Source organism: Coenobita brevimanus, chromosome 35 (genome assembly GCF_032717465.1).
Source record: "Coenobita brevimanus isolate Jiangsu-jjx chromosome 35, ASM3271746v2, whole genome shotgun sequence".
NCBI lineage: Eukaryota > Metazoa > Arthropoda > Malacostraca > Decapoda > Coenobitidae > Coenobita > Coenobita brevimanus.
In genome coordinates this window covers 16411811-16431782 of record NC_136988.1, presented here as the reverse complement: position 1 = coordinate 16431782, position 19972 = coordinate 16411811, and the positions used below count along the sequence as shown (strand labels likewise).

The 19972-nt window shown below is 41.7% G+C and overlaps 1 protein-coding gene across 1 annotated transcript in view; it reads right to left on the bottom strand.

The window, feature by feature from the left end:
- Nucleotides 1-19972, bottom strand: part of LOC145396193 (all-trans-retinol 13,14-reductase-like) — a 177466-nt gene that overhangs the window by 107274 nt on the left and 50220 nt on the right. Inside the window, exon 6 of the mRNA XM_080269632.1 lies at nt 1352-1514. Coding sequence (XP_080125758.1) covers nt 1352-1514 — 163 coding nt within the window. The remainder of the gene's footprint in view (nt 1-1351; nt 1515-19972) is intronic.

Genomic DNA, 19972 nt, shown 5'->3' with positions numbered 1-19972 from the left:
AATAATAATAATAATAATAATGAGATCACGGGTAAATTCTGGGAGACTGTAATCTACAGTTTCCATGCGGTTCACTATGTAAGTATTAGTCTATACACTGAAAATTATTATCAAAGGGCCAAGTTCTAGATGTGCAGATGGAGGCCGGACTCTTTTTTTTTTTCTTAATGCAAGGAAGAAGGAACCAAACGCCAGGAGCCCGCAAACCGCTTCTTCCAAGAAAAAAAAAAATCAACAGAGCGCCAAATTCAAGATCCGTTCGTTTCGTTCTACTGTACAGTCACTCAAATGATGACCCGATTCCCATTTCCTTTCCCTCAAAAAGTGATATCTGGCCATTGTCAAGGCACAGTTAAATTCCCTTAATTATACACCAGGGAGAACAATATTTATGTAACATGAAAAAAAAAAGATATGTAAGTGTTGTTACCGTTTATATCTTGCATTACGTGAGAGTAGACCAAAATATACAAAAGTTGGGGCTTAACCTTACGAAAGAATGTGAAACACATGGCCTATCGCTCATTGGTTTTAAGGTTGAAATGAAGAGAAACCCTCTTACTGCATGTTTTACATCCTAGACGAACTATATTGGGAGAGAATCGTATAAAATAAAATGTACAGTTAAAATAATGTCCAAAACACGAGCATCATGAAATAACATAAATAAACATCTAAAAGGATATTCTTATCCACATCTAAATCTCTGCGTGGAATGAAATTTAGTCAGGAAAACAAAGCCGTGAGTGATGAGAGTTTAATGTTAAAAGACAAAGAAGAGTATCCGCTGAATTTGGTGAAAAAACAGTTTAATTATTTGCGAACAACAATACTGATTCACTTTAATCTGGCCTAGATTTTCGTCCTTATGCAGCTTATTTCACGTAGCTCAATGGAGCAAAGACAGTTCTACGGTTCCACAGTGTTTCCTTGGCACTTATGTCTAGCATCATATTTCGGTGTTCATCTGTCTTTACAATTCAGCATTCAATATGGAGATTTGGCAAATTTAGAGAAAGTTAGAAAAAAAAAAGTAGTCTTTTTTATTGACAGACGACGAAATTTCAGTATGTAATAGAAGCTGTACGGCAGTCTCATTAAAGAACTAAGTGGTCAAAAGCAGTGACAAGGAAGGGGACTAAATACGAATAAGTTGGTGGAGACAGACAGACAGACAGACAGAGAATACTGAAGTCTGTAACCAACTTCTCAGTAAACTCTCTACTAAGGCGACTGAAACTGTCTGACCTTACCAAACATGAATGAAGAGGACTTTACAGGATTGTAGGGGTTCACATTTACCATGGATATATAGAGAAAAAATTAAGGTAATCCTATACTTTATCCTTACCCAAATGACTTCCTTGAAAGTTTTGGCATTCCATTTGTAGAAAGTAGTGATGTAGTGAATGAGGCCGGTGAACTGTAGGATCCCAACAAGCCACAGGGGTAACAGTTTTACCATCATGGCACGGGAACTGCCGTCTGACACCTCCTGCATCACACGGAAAAACCTGTGCATAAAAATAAAGAATACCCTTATTACCATTATTACATAATTACTGAACATACTGTATATCGTTACATCAATTGCTTTATTACCCGAGATTTACCCAGAATATATTACGATAAATATTGCCAATATCTGGGTAATGCGGATATAAATATATATATACTGTGTGTGTATATATATATATATATATATATATATATATATATATATATACTGTGTATATATATATATATATATATATATATATATATATATATATATATATATATATATATATATATATATATCCATCATCCAATCCTACGTTGTCTGATGAGGAGCGTAGGCAGTTTGATCCTGACACTTAAGATGAGAGTGACCAGCCTCACTCATTCCTGAGTGTCATTACGTGAGCAACAAACCCCAACCATCTCTTGAATAGACACCTTCACCGGCTCAATCCGATTAGAGCGCCATAATTACCCACTAAACCACCATGCGTCAAAATTTGGTTATATGGTTACCACCCAGCATAGTAAATGGTTTCCTGGTGTACAGGAAACCATTTGGCTTGTCACTCAGTGTAGGGTCACCCACAGGCAGAACAAAGAGGGAAGAATGAAGGACAGAAAGACAGAAGAGGGAGTGTAAAGTCACCCATAGGCAGACGGACGAGGAGAGAACGAAGGAAAGACAGAAAAGGATGGAAGGAAAGAAGGATGGAGGAGAGGAAAGGGCAGACACCTGAGAGCAGCACTACATCAAGTGAGTGGATGGTGAGTGCCCCCACCTACCACAAATATATACCGGTATATAATATATATATATATATATATATATATATATATATATATATATATATATATATATATATATATATATATATATATATATATATATATATATATATATATATATATATATATATATATATATATATATATATATGTGTGTGTGTGTGTGTGTGTGTGTGTGTGTGTGTAAATATACAGAAAGAGAGAGAGAGAGAGAGAGAGAGAGAGAGAGAGAGAGAGAGAGTATTTTCCACAACTCACACCATATTAAGAATGACAAAAAATTCATGATACAGTTTTAACGGGTGTTTATTTGGAGAAGAAAAACACAGGCCTATCCCGTTCTATGTCAGCCCTTCAACTGGCCAGCAGTGGTGCGAGGGGAGCCGACTGCAGTTATCATCACAGTTCAACAGTTGCTAAGACCTGCACTTATGGTTACGTTGGCATGACAAAATTTACACACCACTTGGTACATGTACTGTTATACTTACACACTACAACATACATATATTATTAGTCTAGTTTGGAAGTTTAAGAAATTATTAAAGTATTGTTAAAGATGGCTTCAGTATAAAAAGTATGGTTACAAGAGAGAGATGTATTGGCCAGAAGGTATCATGGTATTCATTTTGTGTGTGTTTTTGCAGTCTTACAACATTTTAGTTTTCTTTTTCTTTTTTTTTTTTCGATAAAAAAATCTTGACAGCATTCTGCACTACTGTACTTCAGTACCACATACAGTATAATAACATTTTCCATTAAATTTGATAGTTCTTCAACCATATACAGGAACGAGTACTTTTTTCTCACCCATATGAACAAAGAATAAATTGCAGTCATTCTCTCATGCCTACTCTTTTATCTGAATTACTGCAGGTATCTGACTGGAATAAACAGAGTGATGTGAACAGAGGTCCGTGAGAATGGGTGATTTCATGTCCATTTTTATTTGTTTTTTTAAAACTTCCATTCTCCTATTTCTCACTTGAATCTAATGCTGTTTAATAGTGACCGCATCAGTACCCTTATTTTGCTATGGTTCACTCTCAGCTAAATAAAATCGCCTGACGTTAGCCGGGATATACAATCCCTGACTTGCCCAAACATAGATGGCTAATCAAGCGTCTATAACACATTTGTGATTTCCCATACTTATGAAAGTATATATATATATATATATATATATATATATATTTATATATATATATATATTTATATGTATATATATATATATATATATAGATATAGATATAGATATAGATATATATATATATATATATATATATATATATATATATATATATATATATATATATATATATTGCCAGACGCCACAATCCCGTAAGGGGTGGCCATTTGACTTTGAGTTATTTGTTTTACGTGGAGGGGCACTAACCCTCCAGCAACCCACTTGCTGACACGTAGGGAGCACGTATGATTTGGTTATATATTATTATTATTTTTTTTTTATGCGAGGAAGAAGGAACAAAAGGCCATGAGCCCGCAGTAACACGTCCCTCCAAGAGAAAAACCACCCAGCGTTGTAAATGGTTTCTTGGCTTACAGGAAACCATTTGGCTTGTCACTCAATGTAAAGCCACCTGTAAAGGAAAGAAAAGCAATAAGAAATGACAGGAAAGATGGGAGAAATAGGAAGAGAGGAGGACAGGCACAGAAAAAGAATGATAAAGAATGATAAAGGCAGCACTACATCAATATATATAGATAGATAGATAGATAGATAGATAGATAGATATCCAATGCTGATTAATATATATATATATATATATATATATATATATATATATATATATATATATATATATATGGATGTGGATGTGGTTGAGAAGATTAGGAGAAATACACTGAGGTGGTTTGGACATGTGAAGAGAATGGAGAATGAAAGACTGATTAAGAGGGTGTATGTAGGTGAGGTGGAGGGAGGGAGAGGGAGAGGTAGACCGAGGATGAGGTGGAGGGATGGAGTTGAGAGGTATATGAGGGAGGGGGGGGTGAGCTGCGGGGAGGGTAGTCTAATGGTGGGTGACAGAGTGACTTGGAGGCGTTTTGTCTACGGTCACACTTTGCGGGATTAGGGCGTCGGGCTATATATATATATATATATATATATATATATATATATATATTGTTACGGTGGCGCCAGCCCGGGGCTATTACAAAAAAGACAACAAGTCAGCCTTAGATGATCGGCCTCCACTGCGTTGCAAAAATAACGCAGACCCCGGCACTGACACTCCGCAAACTAGAGAAAAACTGCGCAACGGAAAAGTACTTACTTAAGAACGCAACACTCTGTACTTTGATAATAAAACGGAACAACCTACCTATAGATCTAGCCTACTATCGTCACTACCGGAAGTAATACCGCCCGAGACAGTATACAGGAACACCTCCCACTTACTTCCGGTGATGACGACTTTCTACTTAACCCGTGTCCAAGGGGGGACGCAGTTAATAGCTCACGATGGTTCTCACTAGCCTTGAGCAAAGAGATGGGATTAACTGTGTAGGGGTTAGGGGTGTGTGTGTGTATGTACGGGTGTTGGGGAACGTTAACAAAGGCAGCGAGAAGACCACGGTGAGCCAAACTGTCCCTCCAAAGACAACACGGTCACAAAAACAAATAAAATATCTACTTCCCTCAGTCAGCAACAAAAGAATAAAAATAAACTTAAATGAAAACGCCAGCTCGGCATAAAAATGACTGGGGAGAGAGAGAGTGTGCACACACGCACGATACGGAAGCTAGCTGGGAAGAGACTCAACTGGTGCTAGGCTCGTGCACGGCCAAGCGCGAACGCATAATCAAATTAATTAATTAAGAACTTATATTCGTGCCCCTCTCTCTCTCTACAATAAACTGGTACTTCTAATGCAAGCAAAACATTATTAAATATACTGGTAGCTCACACAAGACAATCAAAATAATCAAATGCATACTCAGCATGGTATGAAATAAAACTGCCCTCAGTGGCGAAGCAGAAAGAAACAAAAGAATTTGTAGCACTCGCTAATATAAACTCCGCGAATGACGCGGATACATACTGCATAATCCCCCTAGCCCAGCTGTAACGGCTGCATCCGTGGGAACGGAAAGGCGGACAACGTAACACGCCCTTCCCCAAGGGAAAATTTTGAGCCCTGGATCAAAATTTTCGAATCAAGACCCTGACCCCTCCCTGGATAAACAATCAGCAATTACGTTATCAATCCCCTTAATATGCCTAACTTCTAAATTGTACTCTTGCAAAAGCAAACTCCAGTGGGTCAAACGCTGGTTCTTAAATTTAAACTTGTTCAAAAACTGCAGGGGATGATGGTCTGAATAAATCTTGATCACAGGGCCAAAAGGGGGCAGGTAGACAGCAAAGTGTTGCAGGGCCAGGATAATCGCTAATAACTCCTGCTCTATGACGGAATAGTTCTTCTGGGCTCTATTAAACTTCTTTGAGAAGTATGATATGGGATGTTCAACCTGGCCCTCATCTGGCTGCATCAACACTGCTCCTACCCCTACTCGGCTAGCATCAACTGCCAGCACAAAAGATTTGTCAAAATCTGGTGCACGCAATATAGGGTGGTGGCACAGCAAAGACTTAACAGTAGTAAAAGCTTGCTCACACTCGGCTGTCCACTGCCACTTCTTATCCTTGCGCAATAAGTCAGTAAGAGGGGCAAGCACTGTGGAGTAATTCCCAATGAATCTTCGGTAATAGCCGATCATGCCCAAAAATCGCTGGAGGGCACGGCGACACTGGGGTGCTGCAAAGTTGGAAATGGCATCCACCTTAGCCCGAGGTGGAGCCACTTGCCCATGTCCCACAACAAATCCAAGGTACTGGACCTTAGCACGTACGAACTCGCACTTGTCTAAGTTGACTACTAAGCCAGCTTCCTCCAACCGCTTAATGAGCATTTCCACATGATCAAGGTGCTCCTCCCACTTGGTGTCATACACAATGACATCACCGATGTAAACGACACAATTGGGTATGCCATCCACCACTTTATCCATAAGCCTCTGGAAAGTGGCTGGAGCATTCTTCAATCCATAAGGCATCACCTGGCACTGATACACTGCACCACTGACAACAAAGCTAGCCACTTGTTTAGCCCGTTCCGTCAGCGGGACCTGCCAGTATCCTTTTACTAAGTCAAGTCTGGTGATATAAGTGGCATTTCCCACCTTGTCCACGGAGTCATTGACCCGAGGTAAAGGATAAGCATCGGTCTTAGACAGTGAATTAACTTTCCGGAAGTCCACACACAACCTAACCTTCCCATCTGGCTTCGGCTGCAAGGTAACTGGTGAACTCCACTCACTGAAACTCCTCTTGATCAATCCATGGTCCAACATATACTTGATCTCATTATCGAGAGCTTTCTGTCTGATAGGGTTGATGCGGTAGGGAGCTAATTTTACAGGCTTACTATCCCCAACGTCAATGTCATGAGTAGCCCAAGTTGTCAATCCCGGTGAATCTCCAAAAACTTTCGGATGTTTCCATAATCTGTTGCACAGCTCTTCTCGCTTTACTGGATCAAGGTGTCGCAATTTCTCCACCAGAGCTGCATAACCATTGCCCTCCCATAGGTCAGCTGGTAACATCTCACCACGACTAAGCACTTCCTCCTGCTCCTCCAACTCACTACCAACCGCCAAAACTACAGGAGCGCTCTTATCCCTGGTTCCCTCAACGTCCACTCCAAAGTCACCTTCCAGGGACTGTGGCTGTAACCCTGGTCCACTACTCACATTACCGGCACCAACAGCTCCCTCCACAGCACGTTCCCTTGATGCCACGTCCTCCTTTCCCCGTCCTTCACATCCCAGGTGAGAGACATCAGCAGTCATCCCACAGTGAGAATCAACTGGGCGGTAGTATGGCTTCAACATATTAATGTGGCACAACTGAGTACTCTTCCGCCTATCTGGGGTAACAATTAGATAGTCAAGTTCCCCAACTCTCGTCTTCACAATATAAGGACCACTGAATCTAGCTGCCAGAGGTTTTCCTTGCATGGGCAGCAGTGCCAAAACTTCATCTCCTTGCTTAAACTCACGACTTCTGACCTTCTTATCGTAATGAGCCTTCATTTTCGCTTGAGCCCCGATTAGATTGTCACGGGCAAGCTCTAAAGCGCAATGCAGTCTCTCCAGCTGAGTGCTGCAGACATAGTCAAGCATGGATTCCTGGTTGCCAGATTTGTTGTTACTCCAGGCCTCTCGCACCACATCCAAGGGACCACGAACTCTGTGCCCAAACACTAACTCATTGGGTGAAAACCCTAACGACTCAGTTGGTACCTCTCTCACTGCAAACATAACAAAGGGTACCGCTAGGTCCCAATCCTTTCCACTATCATAGCAGAAGGTGCGCAGCATTGTCTTTAAGGTCTGATGATGCCTCTCCAGGGCACCTTGTGACTGCGGATGGTAGGCACTGGACAAAATGTGTTTGATGCCCAATTCTGTCATTGTCTGCTTAAACAAATTAGATGTAAAATTCACTCCACGGTCAGACTGCAACTCCTTGGGCAGGCCAAAATGAGTAAAGAACAGGATAAGTTGCTTGACTACTGACTTCGCCTGCATGCTTCTGATTGGTATAGCCTCTGGGTATCGTGTTGTAACATCCATTATGGTTAACAGATACTTGTTTCCAGCAGAAGTAGGAGGTAAAGGGCCCACAATATCAATGATTACCCGGGTAAACGGAGGTTCAACTACAGGAATGGGAGTCAAAGGGGCCACAGGAAGAACTTGATTAGGCTTGCCCACTATCTGACACGTGTGACAGCTCTTGATGTACGCAGCAACTTGTCCCGGCATACTTGGCCACCAAAAGTTATATCTTAAGCGCTGCACTGTCTTCCTGTTTCCCAAGTGACCTGCTAAAGGTCCCTCATGTGCTAACTGTATTAACGGCACCCTATACTGCACAGGAACCACCACCTGCACTAACTCACCCACTCCTCCATCCACCGTGGCGCCAGTGGGCGTCCATCGGCGATGTAAAACATTGTCTTTAATCAGGAACTCCTCCTTACCACACTCCATACTTCTTTCTTCCCCTACTCGAGCAAACAAGGGCTTTAATGTTTCATCCTCCTGTTGCTTCACCCTCAATTCTGCTGGCCCAACACCCGCCAGCTCTACTGAGGACTGAGATAAGGGACTGGTCGGGACACTGGATTGCGAAGGGCGATCAATCTCAGCGTCACCCCTAGTACACTCGACAGGGGAAGGAATGTCAGACTCCACACTGACATCATCATCACCTCTACCCTCAACAGTGACACTCTGTTCCTCAGGCGCGTTTGACGGTGGTCCTGCATCCCCGCAGTCGACCCCAGCGTCCTGAAATTCTCTAATTCAGTCGATGGGCTGGGTTCAGTCTCCACACAGACACACTCAGCACCACCTCTAGTGTCCTGAGTGGGAAGTGGGCGGCACCCATGCACGCATTCCCTCTCCTCACCCACCACAGCAACACTCTGCTCACTAGGTTCCTCCATTGGTGGCCCTGCCTCATCACAGTCGACCCCAAGAACCTGTGACTTCACCAGTTCTTCCTCCCGGGCTGCAACCTGTGCCATAGATCGTGTAATTGCACAGACCGGGAACATGGCTTCCACTTCTGCATCAACTTCAATACCAATTTCTGGGGCGTCAAAACACTTCTCTGCCACAACAACTGGTGGGGGAAGAGATGGAAATACTTTCTCCCCAGCCAGGTCGTTCCCCAGCAGAAAATCAACCTCCTCTAGTGGCATTACATCAGCAACAGCTACTTGAGCTGCAGCCTGAACAATGGGGCAATCGAGTTCCACATGAACATAATCATAGTATTCATCTGAGTTCATGCCTCTACACAGCACATACTTCCCTGAGTTTACAGGCCCTCCAGTCACGTTTCTGCACACAGACTGTTGTGCACAGGTATCACGAGCCACAGTAACTGGATAACTGATCCCATGAATTTTCACTGTGCCGTGACACATAAAAGGTTTACACCAGTCTAGGGACGATTTCTGAGGCAGCAGTTCATCCGGAGGTGGCGTAGCATGTTGGGTAACTTTTCCAGCCTGAGCCGGCAGCGAGCACAGCCCGACTACACTCCAGCTTTCCCACAGACTTCTCCCTCACCGTTACCACTCTCCCAACTCCTCTCGTTCACCTGACTCGAACCTATAACTAGTGCCACTGGTTTGGCATTTCGGGGAGGCCTTCCACTTAGGACAGTTAGGCTTGATGTGCCCACTCTGTTTGCAAAAGTAACAAACTAGCTTCGAACTGGATACAGGGCTCTTTCTCCCTGAATTCTTTTCTCCTCTGTACTTCCATGGACTGATTCACGGGAGATTTATCCCAGGCAGGGCCACTCACAGTCCTCTCCCTGGAATACTGAAAATTAGCATACTTGCCCCCCATACTCCGCAAGGCAAACACCCGGTCATCAGCCCAGTCGCTGCTTCCTTCCACGGTCTTAAATCTCTTCTCCCTAATTTTAACACCAATTTCTTTGTCAGCCATGTTGGTAAAATGTTCCATCAAAAGCAGTTCACGCACCTCGTTATACGAAGTGGCGCTCTCACTCAGCAACCACTGTCTAACCCTCTCCTCCAGATACCTAGCGTAGGCCATATAGGTGTCAGCAGGCCTTTTCCGAGCATCACGGAACAACAACCGATAAGCCTCTGGTCTAAGTTCATATGCCTTCAGGATGGCTGTTTTAAATTCATCATAATCATCTACATCCTCAGGGCTCAACCTATTATACACTTCCAAGGCTTTTCCCTTCAGCACATTAGATACCAACCCCACCCAGCGCTGCCTTGGCCACTCAAACTCCCTAGCCTTCTTCTCAAATCTAACAAACCATTCTGTCACCTTCAACTCATCAAATGCTGGCACTAATTTTAGACTCCTTGAGAACCAACTCTCCCTATCCTCTGCACGGCCTGAGGTTTGGGTATCTGAAGTTGGTCTATTAGCAGTCACCTCCAAGCGAGTCTTCTCCAGCTCAAATCGCATTTTTTCACGCTGCAACTCCATCTCCTCTCTTGCATACTGCATCTCCATCTCCCTCTCTTCTTTTGCACGCTGCATCTCCATCTTTTTCAACTCCAACTGCAACTGAGCCTCCGGTGACAAGACTCCAGGGTATATGGGAGTGGAATGAACAGCTCCAGGGAAAGCACCAGACATACCCGGGGGAACTGCTCTAAACTGGCTCGGCGACATCATAGATGGTAATAGTGGGGTAGCGAAACGAGGCAACTCAGCACCATAGTCAAACTTAGGGCTCACACGGGGAGTACCTTTGCTATGTGCCTCTCGTTGTTCCATATTTTCCATATCCACAGGTGACTCAGCACGTACGCGATCTGGTGTAGACACGCGTGACTCCATGGCGACAAATCAATGGCAGTACTGAATAATGAAATACTAATGCTGACTGAGAAACTACAAACACATCAACTTCACCTCAAAGCACAGAGAACGCCAAGGTAACGATATCCTAGCAAGAAAAAGGCACTGTTAGGATATCCTGATGCGAGGTCGCCACTGTTATGGTGGCGCCAGCCCGAGAGCTATTACAAAGACAACAAGTCAGCCTTAGATGATCGGCCTCCACTGCGTTGCAAAAATAACGCAGACCCTGGCACTGACACTCCGCAAACTAGAGAAAAACTGCGCAACGGAAAAGTACTTACTTAAGAACGCAACACTCTGTACTTTGATAATAAAACGGAACAACCTACCTATAGATCTAGCCTACTATCGTCACTACCGGAAGTAATACCGCCTGAGACAGTATACAGGAACACCTCCCTTACTTCGGTGATGACGACTTTTCTACTTAACCCGTGTCCAAGGGGGGACGCAGTTAATAGCTCACGATGGTTCTCACTAGCCTTGAGCAAAGAGATGGGATTAACTGTGTAGGGGTTAGGGGTGTGTGTGTGTATGTACGGGTGTTGGGGAACGTTAACAAAGGCAGCGAGAAGACCACGGTGAGCCAAACTGTCCCTCCAAAGACAACACGGTCACAAAAACAAATAAAATATCTACTTCCCTCAGTCAGCAACAAAAGAATAAAAATAAACTTAAATGAAAACGCCAGCTCGGCATAAAAATGACTGGGGAGAGAGAGAGTGTGCACACACGCACGATACGGAAGCTAGCTGGGAAGAGACTCAACTGGTGCTAGGCTCGTGCACGGCCAAGCGCGAACGCATAATCAAATTAATTAATTAAGAACTTATATTCGTGCCCCTCTCTCTCTCTACAATAAACTGGTACTTCTAATGCAAGCAAAACATTATTAAATATACTGGTAGCTCACACAAGACAATCAAAATAATCAAATGCATACTCAGCATGGTATGAAATAAAACTGCCCTCAGTGGCGAGAACGAAAGAAACAAAAGAATTTGTAGCACTCGCTAATATAAACTCCGCGAATGACGCGGATACATACTGCATAATCCCCCTAGCCCAGCTGTAACGGCTGCATCCGTGGGAACGGAAAGGCGGACAACGTAACAATATATATATATATATATATATATATATATATATATATATACCGGTATATATCCAGGGGCAGAATCCGACTGCTACCTGGCTTGTCCCAGGGTGGCAGATAGGGGAAGGACTTGCAGATATACGAGGCACCATCTTAGGCATTGTGGACCATGGGGCCTCCTGTAGATATATAGGGCTCCACCGAATATAATGAATAAGATGGCACAAAAATTACATCTCACCAGATACTATGTAGCAGGGAGGTGAGATAGCCACAGTCCTCCCAACCAAACATGATTTCTGTTGCAAATGATTTGACGGGCTCTCCTGTTGGATGATCGTCTACTAAAGGTCCAACTGCACTGCCTCCTGTGCTTACGGGCAGTGTGCCACCGAAAGTGAGTAGGCACTGTATTGGCAAGTTAGAAACTGGGATATTAAACAAACTGAAATCCATGAAGATCTCTGCATACAATGTAAAAAGCCTCGTAGAAGATTGAAAACGTGATAATTTAATGACTAAACTGGAAAACATTAGTTGGGATACTGTAGGTTTGAGTGAGATCCACAGAAATGAAAAAGTAATTCAGTTAGAAGACTGCAACCACCTATATTACTATAGAGGAAGGCAAAATGAAAGAGTTAGTGGTGTAAGATTTCTAATTAACAGAAATCTTGCAGACAACGTTGTTAAATTCATCAGTGTATCTGCCAGAGTAGCATTGGTTGCAATTAGACCATCCAAAAAGTATACCCCGAAAGTAATACAAGTATATGAAACATTCTATGATGACATCTCCCAGATTATGGAAGACAAAAAGATGACATATACTATACTCATGGGAGACTTCAATGTAAAAGTTGGGAAATCAAAAAAAGGGGAAGCATGTACGGGAAAATTTGGAATGGGAAAAAGGAACGAAAGAGGAGAAATGCTGGTAAATTGTGCTGAAATGTATAACATAAGAATAATGAACACATTCCTTCACAAAAGAACAGGGAGAGACTGGACCTGGAGAAGCCCAAATGGAGAAACAAAGAATGAAATCGACTTCATTACAGCAGATAAGAATAATACGATAACAAATGTCACAGTTATCAACAAAGTAAATGTAGGTAGTGATCATAGAATGGTGGGTTGCACAGCCAGATTCAATTTCAGAAGTGAAAGAAGATGATTAAAGATAAAAAGATAAGCCCAATAAAAATAAACGAAAACAAAGCAGCCTTTCAGTTGGTAATAATGAACAGATTTCAGGATTAAAGTAGTGTTGAATGTGGCATTGATGGGCTGAATGACAGACTAACAAAAGTGCTAAGAGAATCAGCGGAGGTAGTAGGAAAACCTAATATAACCAAAGCCATGAACTATTCGGAAATGACACTCCAGCTTATGAAAAAAGGAAATGAAATGAAAGTAAAAACAAGGAAAGATGAAGCAGAACGACCGGAATTAATAAGTTTATCAGCAAAAGACAAAGAGAAGAAAAAAGAAAGAGAAACATAGATCAGATCAAAGAAACCATCAAAAATGGAAATAATCTGAAACAGGTCCGAAGTACATTGGCACTAGGAAAGCAACAATTTACATCACTAAAAGACAATAACGGTGAAATCATTAAATGCAGAGATAAGATGGTGAAGAGAGTTGAAGAATTTTACAAAAAACTGTATTCATCAAAGGCAGTAGTACCAATAGCTAACTTTTCAGTTGACACAAGTGAAATACCTGAGGTAACACCAGACGAAGAAAATATTTCTCTTAAAAATTTGAAAAGAGGGAAGGGTCTGGGAGAAGATGGAATAGTAGACGATTTACTGTTGGATGCAGGAGTAGAAATACAAAACAGGCTTGCTTACTTATTTACTCCATGTACTGGTATAAAGAAGAAGAAAATTCCCAAAAAATGGTGTAACGCAATGGTTATTTTACTTCACAAAAAGGTGACTCAAAAGATCTTAGTAACTATCGGCTCATTAGCTTATTATCAGTCATTTAAATACTCTTCACTAAAGTCCTTATAACCAGAATATAAACAAATTTGGAGGAAAACCAACCTCGTGAACAGGCAGGATTCCGAAGTGGGTATTCGACTACTGATTGTCTACACACAGTGAATTAGCTATTTGAGGTAACCACCGTGCTTCGCTTTTGTTGATTACGAAAAGGCTTTCGGCTCAGTAGAGCACATAGCAATTATAAATTCATTGCAAAAACAAGGAGTGAATGAGAACATTGTAAAACTGCTCGAAAACATATATAAAGATGGAACTGCTACAGTTAAATTACGTAAGGACTCGGCAAAAAAAATACGACTAAGAAGGGCGTGCGTCAGGGAGATACAATTTCACCAAAATTATTTACAGCCTGCCTTGAAAGTATCTTCAGAAAGCTAGACTGGGAAAACAAAGGAGTGAACATAGATGGAGAAAAGCTAAACCATTTAAGATTTACAGATGACATTGTCCTAATCTCAGAAACAGCAGACATTCCAAGAAACCTTTAATGACCTGAACAGAGAAAGTCTCACATTAGGCTAAAGATTAACCGGAATAATATTAATGTTAAATCTAAATACACCAAAGAGCATCATCAGAATGAGAGAAGAAATTCTTGAAGAAGTAGAGGAATGCAATTACTTGGGACAAATACTAAAATTAACGAAAGATCATGATAGCGAAATAAAAAGACGCATTACAATTGGATGGAAAGCTCTCGATGAACATACAGACATTATGAAAAATAGTTTGTCAGTTTTTATGAAGCGCAGAACATATAATGAATGTATATTTCCAGCTATGGTGTATGGTTGTGAGACCTGCAAATTGACAAAATCGATGAAAAATAAATTGTTCCGTTCTCAGACAGCAATGGAAAGATCGATGTTGGGAATATCTTTAAGAGACAGGAAAAGATCAACTTGGGTAAGAGAGCGAACTGAAGTCAAAGATATTATAAAAGTTATAAAAGAACGGAAATGGAGGTGGGCAGGCCATCTAGCAAGAATAAGGGATTACCGATGAAGCAAGAGGCTGACTGACTGGACAGCAAGAGATTGTAAGCGTAGCAGAAAAAGGCCAGACAGGAGATGGAGAGATGTGATAACTTTACAGGGAAATCGTGGCAAAGATTGGTTCAATCAAGGAATTCGTGGGGAAGCTTGGGGGAGACCTTTGTTTAGCAGTGGACTTGTAATGGCGGCTGCAGCTGCTGCAATATATATATCTATATCTATATCTATATCTATATATATTTATGCTTGAGGTTTCATTTACTCGGGACTTATCTTGGAAAGATCGTATTACATCTCTTGTAAAATCTGCTTCCAAGAGATTGGGTGTGCTAAGCCGACTCCGTTCTTTCTTTACCACTGCACAATTGTTGACTATATACAGGGGTTTTATCCGCCCCTGTGTGGAGTACAACTCTCATGTGTGGGGAGGCTCCCCACACACAGCTCTTCTCAATAGAGTGGAGTCAAAGGCTTTTCGTCTCATTAACTCTCCTCCTCTTACTGACTCCCTTCAAACTCGGTCGCTTCGCCGCACTGTTGCATCTTTATCTCTTTTCTATCGCTACTTTAATGGTCACTGCTCCTCTGAACTGTCTGCATGAATTCCTCCACCTCTATGACGGGCGCGGAACACCCGTCTAGCAGCAAACTCTCATCCCTTTTCTGTCCAACACTCTAATGCAAGAGATAACCGTTACTCCCAGTCCTTCATTTATGCAACAGGTCAACTCTGGAACTGTCTCCCTCTGTCTGTATTTCCTGCTGCCTATGATCTCCAGTCTTTCAAACGCAGTGTGTCTAGGCATCTCGAAATGAATGGATCTTGAATTTGGCTCTCTCTTGTATTTTGTTTTTCTCTTGGAGGGAACTCTTATTCCAGGCTCATGGCCTTTGGTTCCTTCTTCCTCGCATAATATATATATATATATATATATTGTTACATAGCCTATGATTTCATCATCCTTTGTATAATTCTAACGTACAGTATGCTGCATGTTTGATCACGATTCGCCTCGTGGCTTCCATAGTGACCAAGCTTCCGTGATCTGCCTCACTCCCCCCTTCTCCTCCCTTATAGTAGAGTAAGTCGTTCTTTCTGTTGTTCAGAGCAGGAGTGTCAACTCTTTGTTCCCTATGGCTTCATTTGCGCGTCCTTCTAACAAGTTGTATCAAGCTCTGCCGGCCATTATATACTGAGCACAGTCTATGCATTAATTGCCACTTAGATCTACTCCTCATTTTGTTCACATCTCTGTCCTCCCCTGTACAGTTGTTATTATTTTTCTGAGTGCTCAGGAAGTCTCCAACCATCTAGCAGCTGTGTAATTTGAGTATAAGTGTTATTACATTTTTTTCTTGTACTGTATAGCATAAGGTGTTAATTCGTAGGCCTGGTAAGGTTTTTGTGATTCATGTGGAGTTTTTGATGTCAGCCATTATTAATAATATTTTGTATCTGTAATAATATATCTTGCATTAACTGAGCATTATCCGGTTCTCTCATTTTATCAGGGCTGACTTAGATAAATTTACTCTTGCTAATTTCGTGTTAATAGAGGCTATTGCAGTTAACCATATATTTAACCTGTTTTTTGCCATTACATTATCCTTATGAGTCCTGAATGTTTAGTTGTTAGTTTGAGCATTAAACTTTAACTTGTAATTTTACCTAACTCTTTTGTTTTGAACCTGGAACTTTGCGGGACAGTAGTGATTTTAGTATTCTCACTTGAAGTGTTCATTATCTCTCTCTGTTCCTAACATAAATTTGGCGACCTCTTATCAGGATATTCAGGATATTATCATAAGGATATTGCTTGATATTTTGTGACTGTGATTTATTCATGATGTCTACTATTACTACTCTTGATGAAGCCAAAGATTTTTTGTCAAATGTGCAAACAGTGTGTGATGTAGAAAACAGAACAAAGAATGAACTTAAGCTTGTTGCTCAACAATTGGGAATTGCTGTTCGCTCTCATCAGTCTAAAGATCAAATTGGTGGCATGATTAATAAAAGCTTGTTTAATGTAACTCCTCCAGATGAGCAAACGCAGATTGAAATAGCTAAGTTACAGCTAGCCCTGCAGGAGGCTCGTGCTAAGGAGACTGAGTTTCAGGCACGTTCTAAGGAGGCTGAGTCTCAGGCTCGTATTCAGGAGGCACAAATTGAACTTGCTAGGATTCAGGCAGACCATGAGTATCGCATGAAACAAGGTGGAACTGGATCATCTAGCTCTGATGATTTTGATGTAGCTGAAAATGTTAAACTTGTCCCTCCTTTTAATGAATCTGATTTAACAAAGTATTTTCAGTTGTTTGAGAGGGTAGCTACAGGTTTTAATTGGCCCAAAAAGTATTGGCCAGTACCCCTTCAAACTGTTCTCACCGGAAAAGCTCAAGTAACTTATGCATCTTTGCCTCAGGATCAATCTGATAATTGTGATGTAGTTAAGAGCTTGATTCTTAAGGCCTATGAGCTTGTTCCTGAAGCCTATAGAGTAAAATTTAGGACAACTTATAAGCAAGATAAGCAATCCCATGTTGAGTATGCAAAAATCAAAGAAGATCCGTTAGAGCAGTGGTTAAATTCTAAGAATGTAAATTCTGATTTTGATAAATTTAAGCAGATGATTTTGCTGGAGGACTTCAAAAGGTGTGTTAATAAAGATGTATTCCTATATCTTGATGAGAAAAGAATAGATAATTTGTATGATGCTGCAGTTTTAGCTGATGAATATGTTCTCACTCACAAGAGATATTCTAAAGAAAAAAGGAAAGCTGAGAGTAAGTACGTTGCCTCTACTCAGAGTACAGGTAACAGGAAAGAGAATAAAGATGATGTTTCTCAGGAAGTAAATACCAGCTTCACCTCTAGATTTCAGAAAAGTAAATGTACTTATTGTAGTAAGCTTGGTCATACCACGGAGAAATGTTTCAGGAGACAGAGTGATGTGAACAAAAAGGAGTTTTTAAATATTCAGTCAATTAGTCTAGTGTCCACCCTTGAGAGTTCCCAGAATTCTTTAACTGAGTTAACTGAACCTGTTTTGAGGTGCACAGTAAATTCTCATGATGAAACTCCTCTTTTGAGCAGTAATGTGGGTGACACTCTCAAGAGTTCATGTGCTAATTTCCTGTCTGATGATTTTGTCAGTCTTCTGGACAGTAGTAACAGGAAATCAGTTAAAATGTATCGTGATACAGGTGCCTGCCAATCCCTTATGTTGACCAGTGTTCTAGGCTCTAATGTTAATTCCTCTGATGAAACTGTAATCTTACAAGGTGTAGGGAATAATTACTTCTCTGTCCCTCTGTGCAGAGTGAATTTAGAGTCTGGTTTTGTTAGTGGTTCCGTTATGGTTGGGTTGGTTGAGACACTCCCAATGTCAGGGGTAACTTTCTTACTTGGAAATGATATTGGTGGAAGTCAAGTGTGTCCAGCTCCTCAGTTGTCTAGTGAGCCATTGACTGCGACCTAGGATTGTGATGTCCCTGATGTGTTCTCTGCATGTGCTGTCACTAGGGCTAAGTCTAAAGTTACTGGTGACTTAGAGGATGATGATGTTATCCCAGCTGACACTTTTCTTGCTAATTTGGACCACTCACCAGATGAGGCTGTACCCCGTAGTGTTGATAATTTGTCTCGTCAAGAGTTGGTTGAGTTGCAGGTTGCTGACCCTGAGTTGAAAGATCTAGCTAATTCTGCTTGCAGTGAGGAAGAGTCAGCTGGTGCTTCTACTTGTTATTATATAAAGTCAGGAGTATTTATGAGGAAGTGGAGACCCCCAACAGCATCAGCCGACTGTGAATGGGAGGTTGTACATCAAGTTGTCATCCCTCGTGTTTGTAGGCAGGATATCATTAGAGTGGCTCATGATTCCAGTTTGGCAGGACACCTTGGAGTGAGGAAGACTGTGGCACGCATTCTGAAAAACTTCTACTGGCCAGGTATCTTCAGAGATGTTTCCTGGTATTGTAAGTCTTGTCACACCTGTCAAGTTCTGGGGAAGTGTAATCAGACCAAAAAGGTTGCACCTCTAGTTCCCATTCCTCCTTTTGAGGCGCCATTCACCCGTGTGTTGGTGGATATTGTGGGCCCTCTTCCTAAGACTTCTTCAGGATTTTCTTATGTGTTGACCCTGATTGATATGGCTACTCGTTATCCTGAAGCCATTCCACTTAGAAATATCTCAGCAAAGAACGTGGTTAAGGAAATGCTAGGGTTCTTCACAAAGTTTCGTCTGCCCAAGGAGGTACAGTCAGACCAGGGAAGTAATTTCATGTCAAATGTTTTCAAGCAGTCTCTAAAAGAGTTGGGCATCACCCAGATCACGTCTTCAGCTTACCATCCCCAGACCCAAGGAGCGTTGGAGAGATATCATCAAACACTCAAATCGATGCTCAGGAAATACTGTTTGGAACATCAGAAAGACTGGGATAAAGGTCTTCCATTCGTTGTATTTGCCGCAAGAGAATCTCCAAATGAATCACTGGGCTTCTCACCCTTTGAACTACTGTTTGGCCATGAAGTAAGAGGACCCCTTAAGCTAATAAAGGAATGCTGACTGTCGGAGGAAGATGACGTCAACCTGCTGGAGTATGTGATGAAGTTCAAAGAACGGCTGTCCACTGCTTTGCAGCTGGCGAGAGAGAATTTAGGAGCTGCTCAGGAGAAGATGAAGATTTGGTATGATAAGAAGTCCAGGTTACGCCACTTTCAGCCAGGAGATCAGGTTTTGATTCTGCTACCGGTTCATGGGCAACCTCTTCAAGCCAAGTTTAGTGGTCCTTATTTCGTGGAGAAGAAACTCAGTGATGTCAACTATGTCATCGCCACACCAGATCGTAGAAAGAACAAGCAACTTTGTCACATCAAAATGCTAAAGTTATATCACAGATGGGACGAAAATAACCCAGTTTGCACTGTAGCTTTTCCACCCGAGTCTGCAAGTGAAGTTCTCCCATGCAGCATGAGCCTGAGTGATAGTTTGGGGAAGAATCCTGATATCATGAATGATCTCCAGACTAAGCTTTCTCATCTACCTCCCGAGGAAAGGCAGGAGTTTTTGGCATTACTGCAGGAGTACCCGCAAGTGTTCTGTGCCACTCC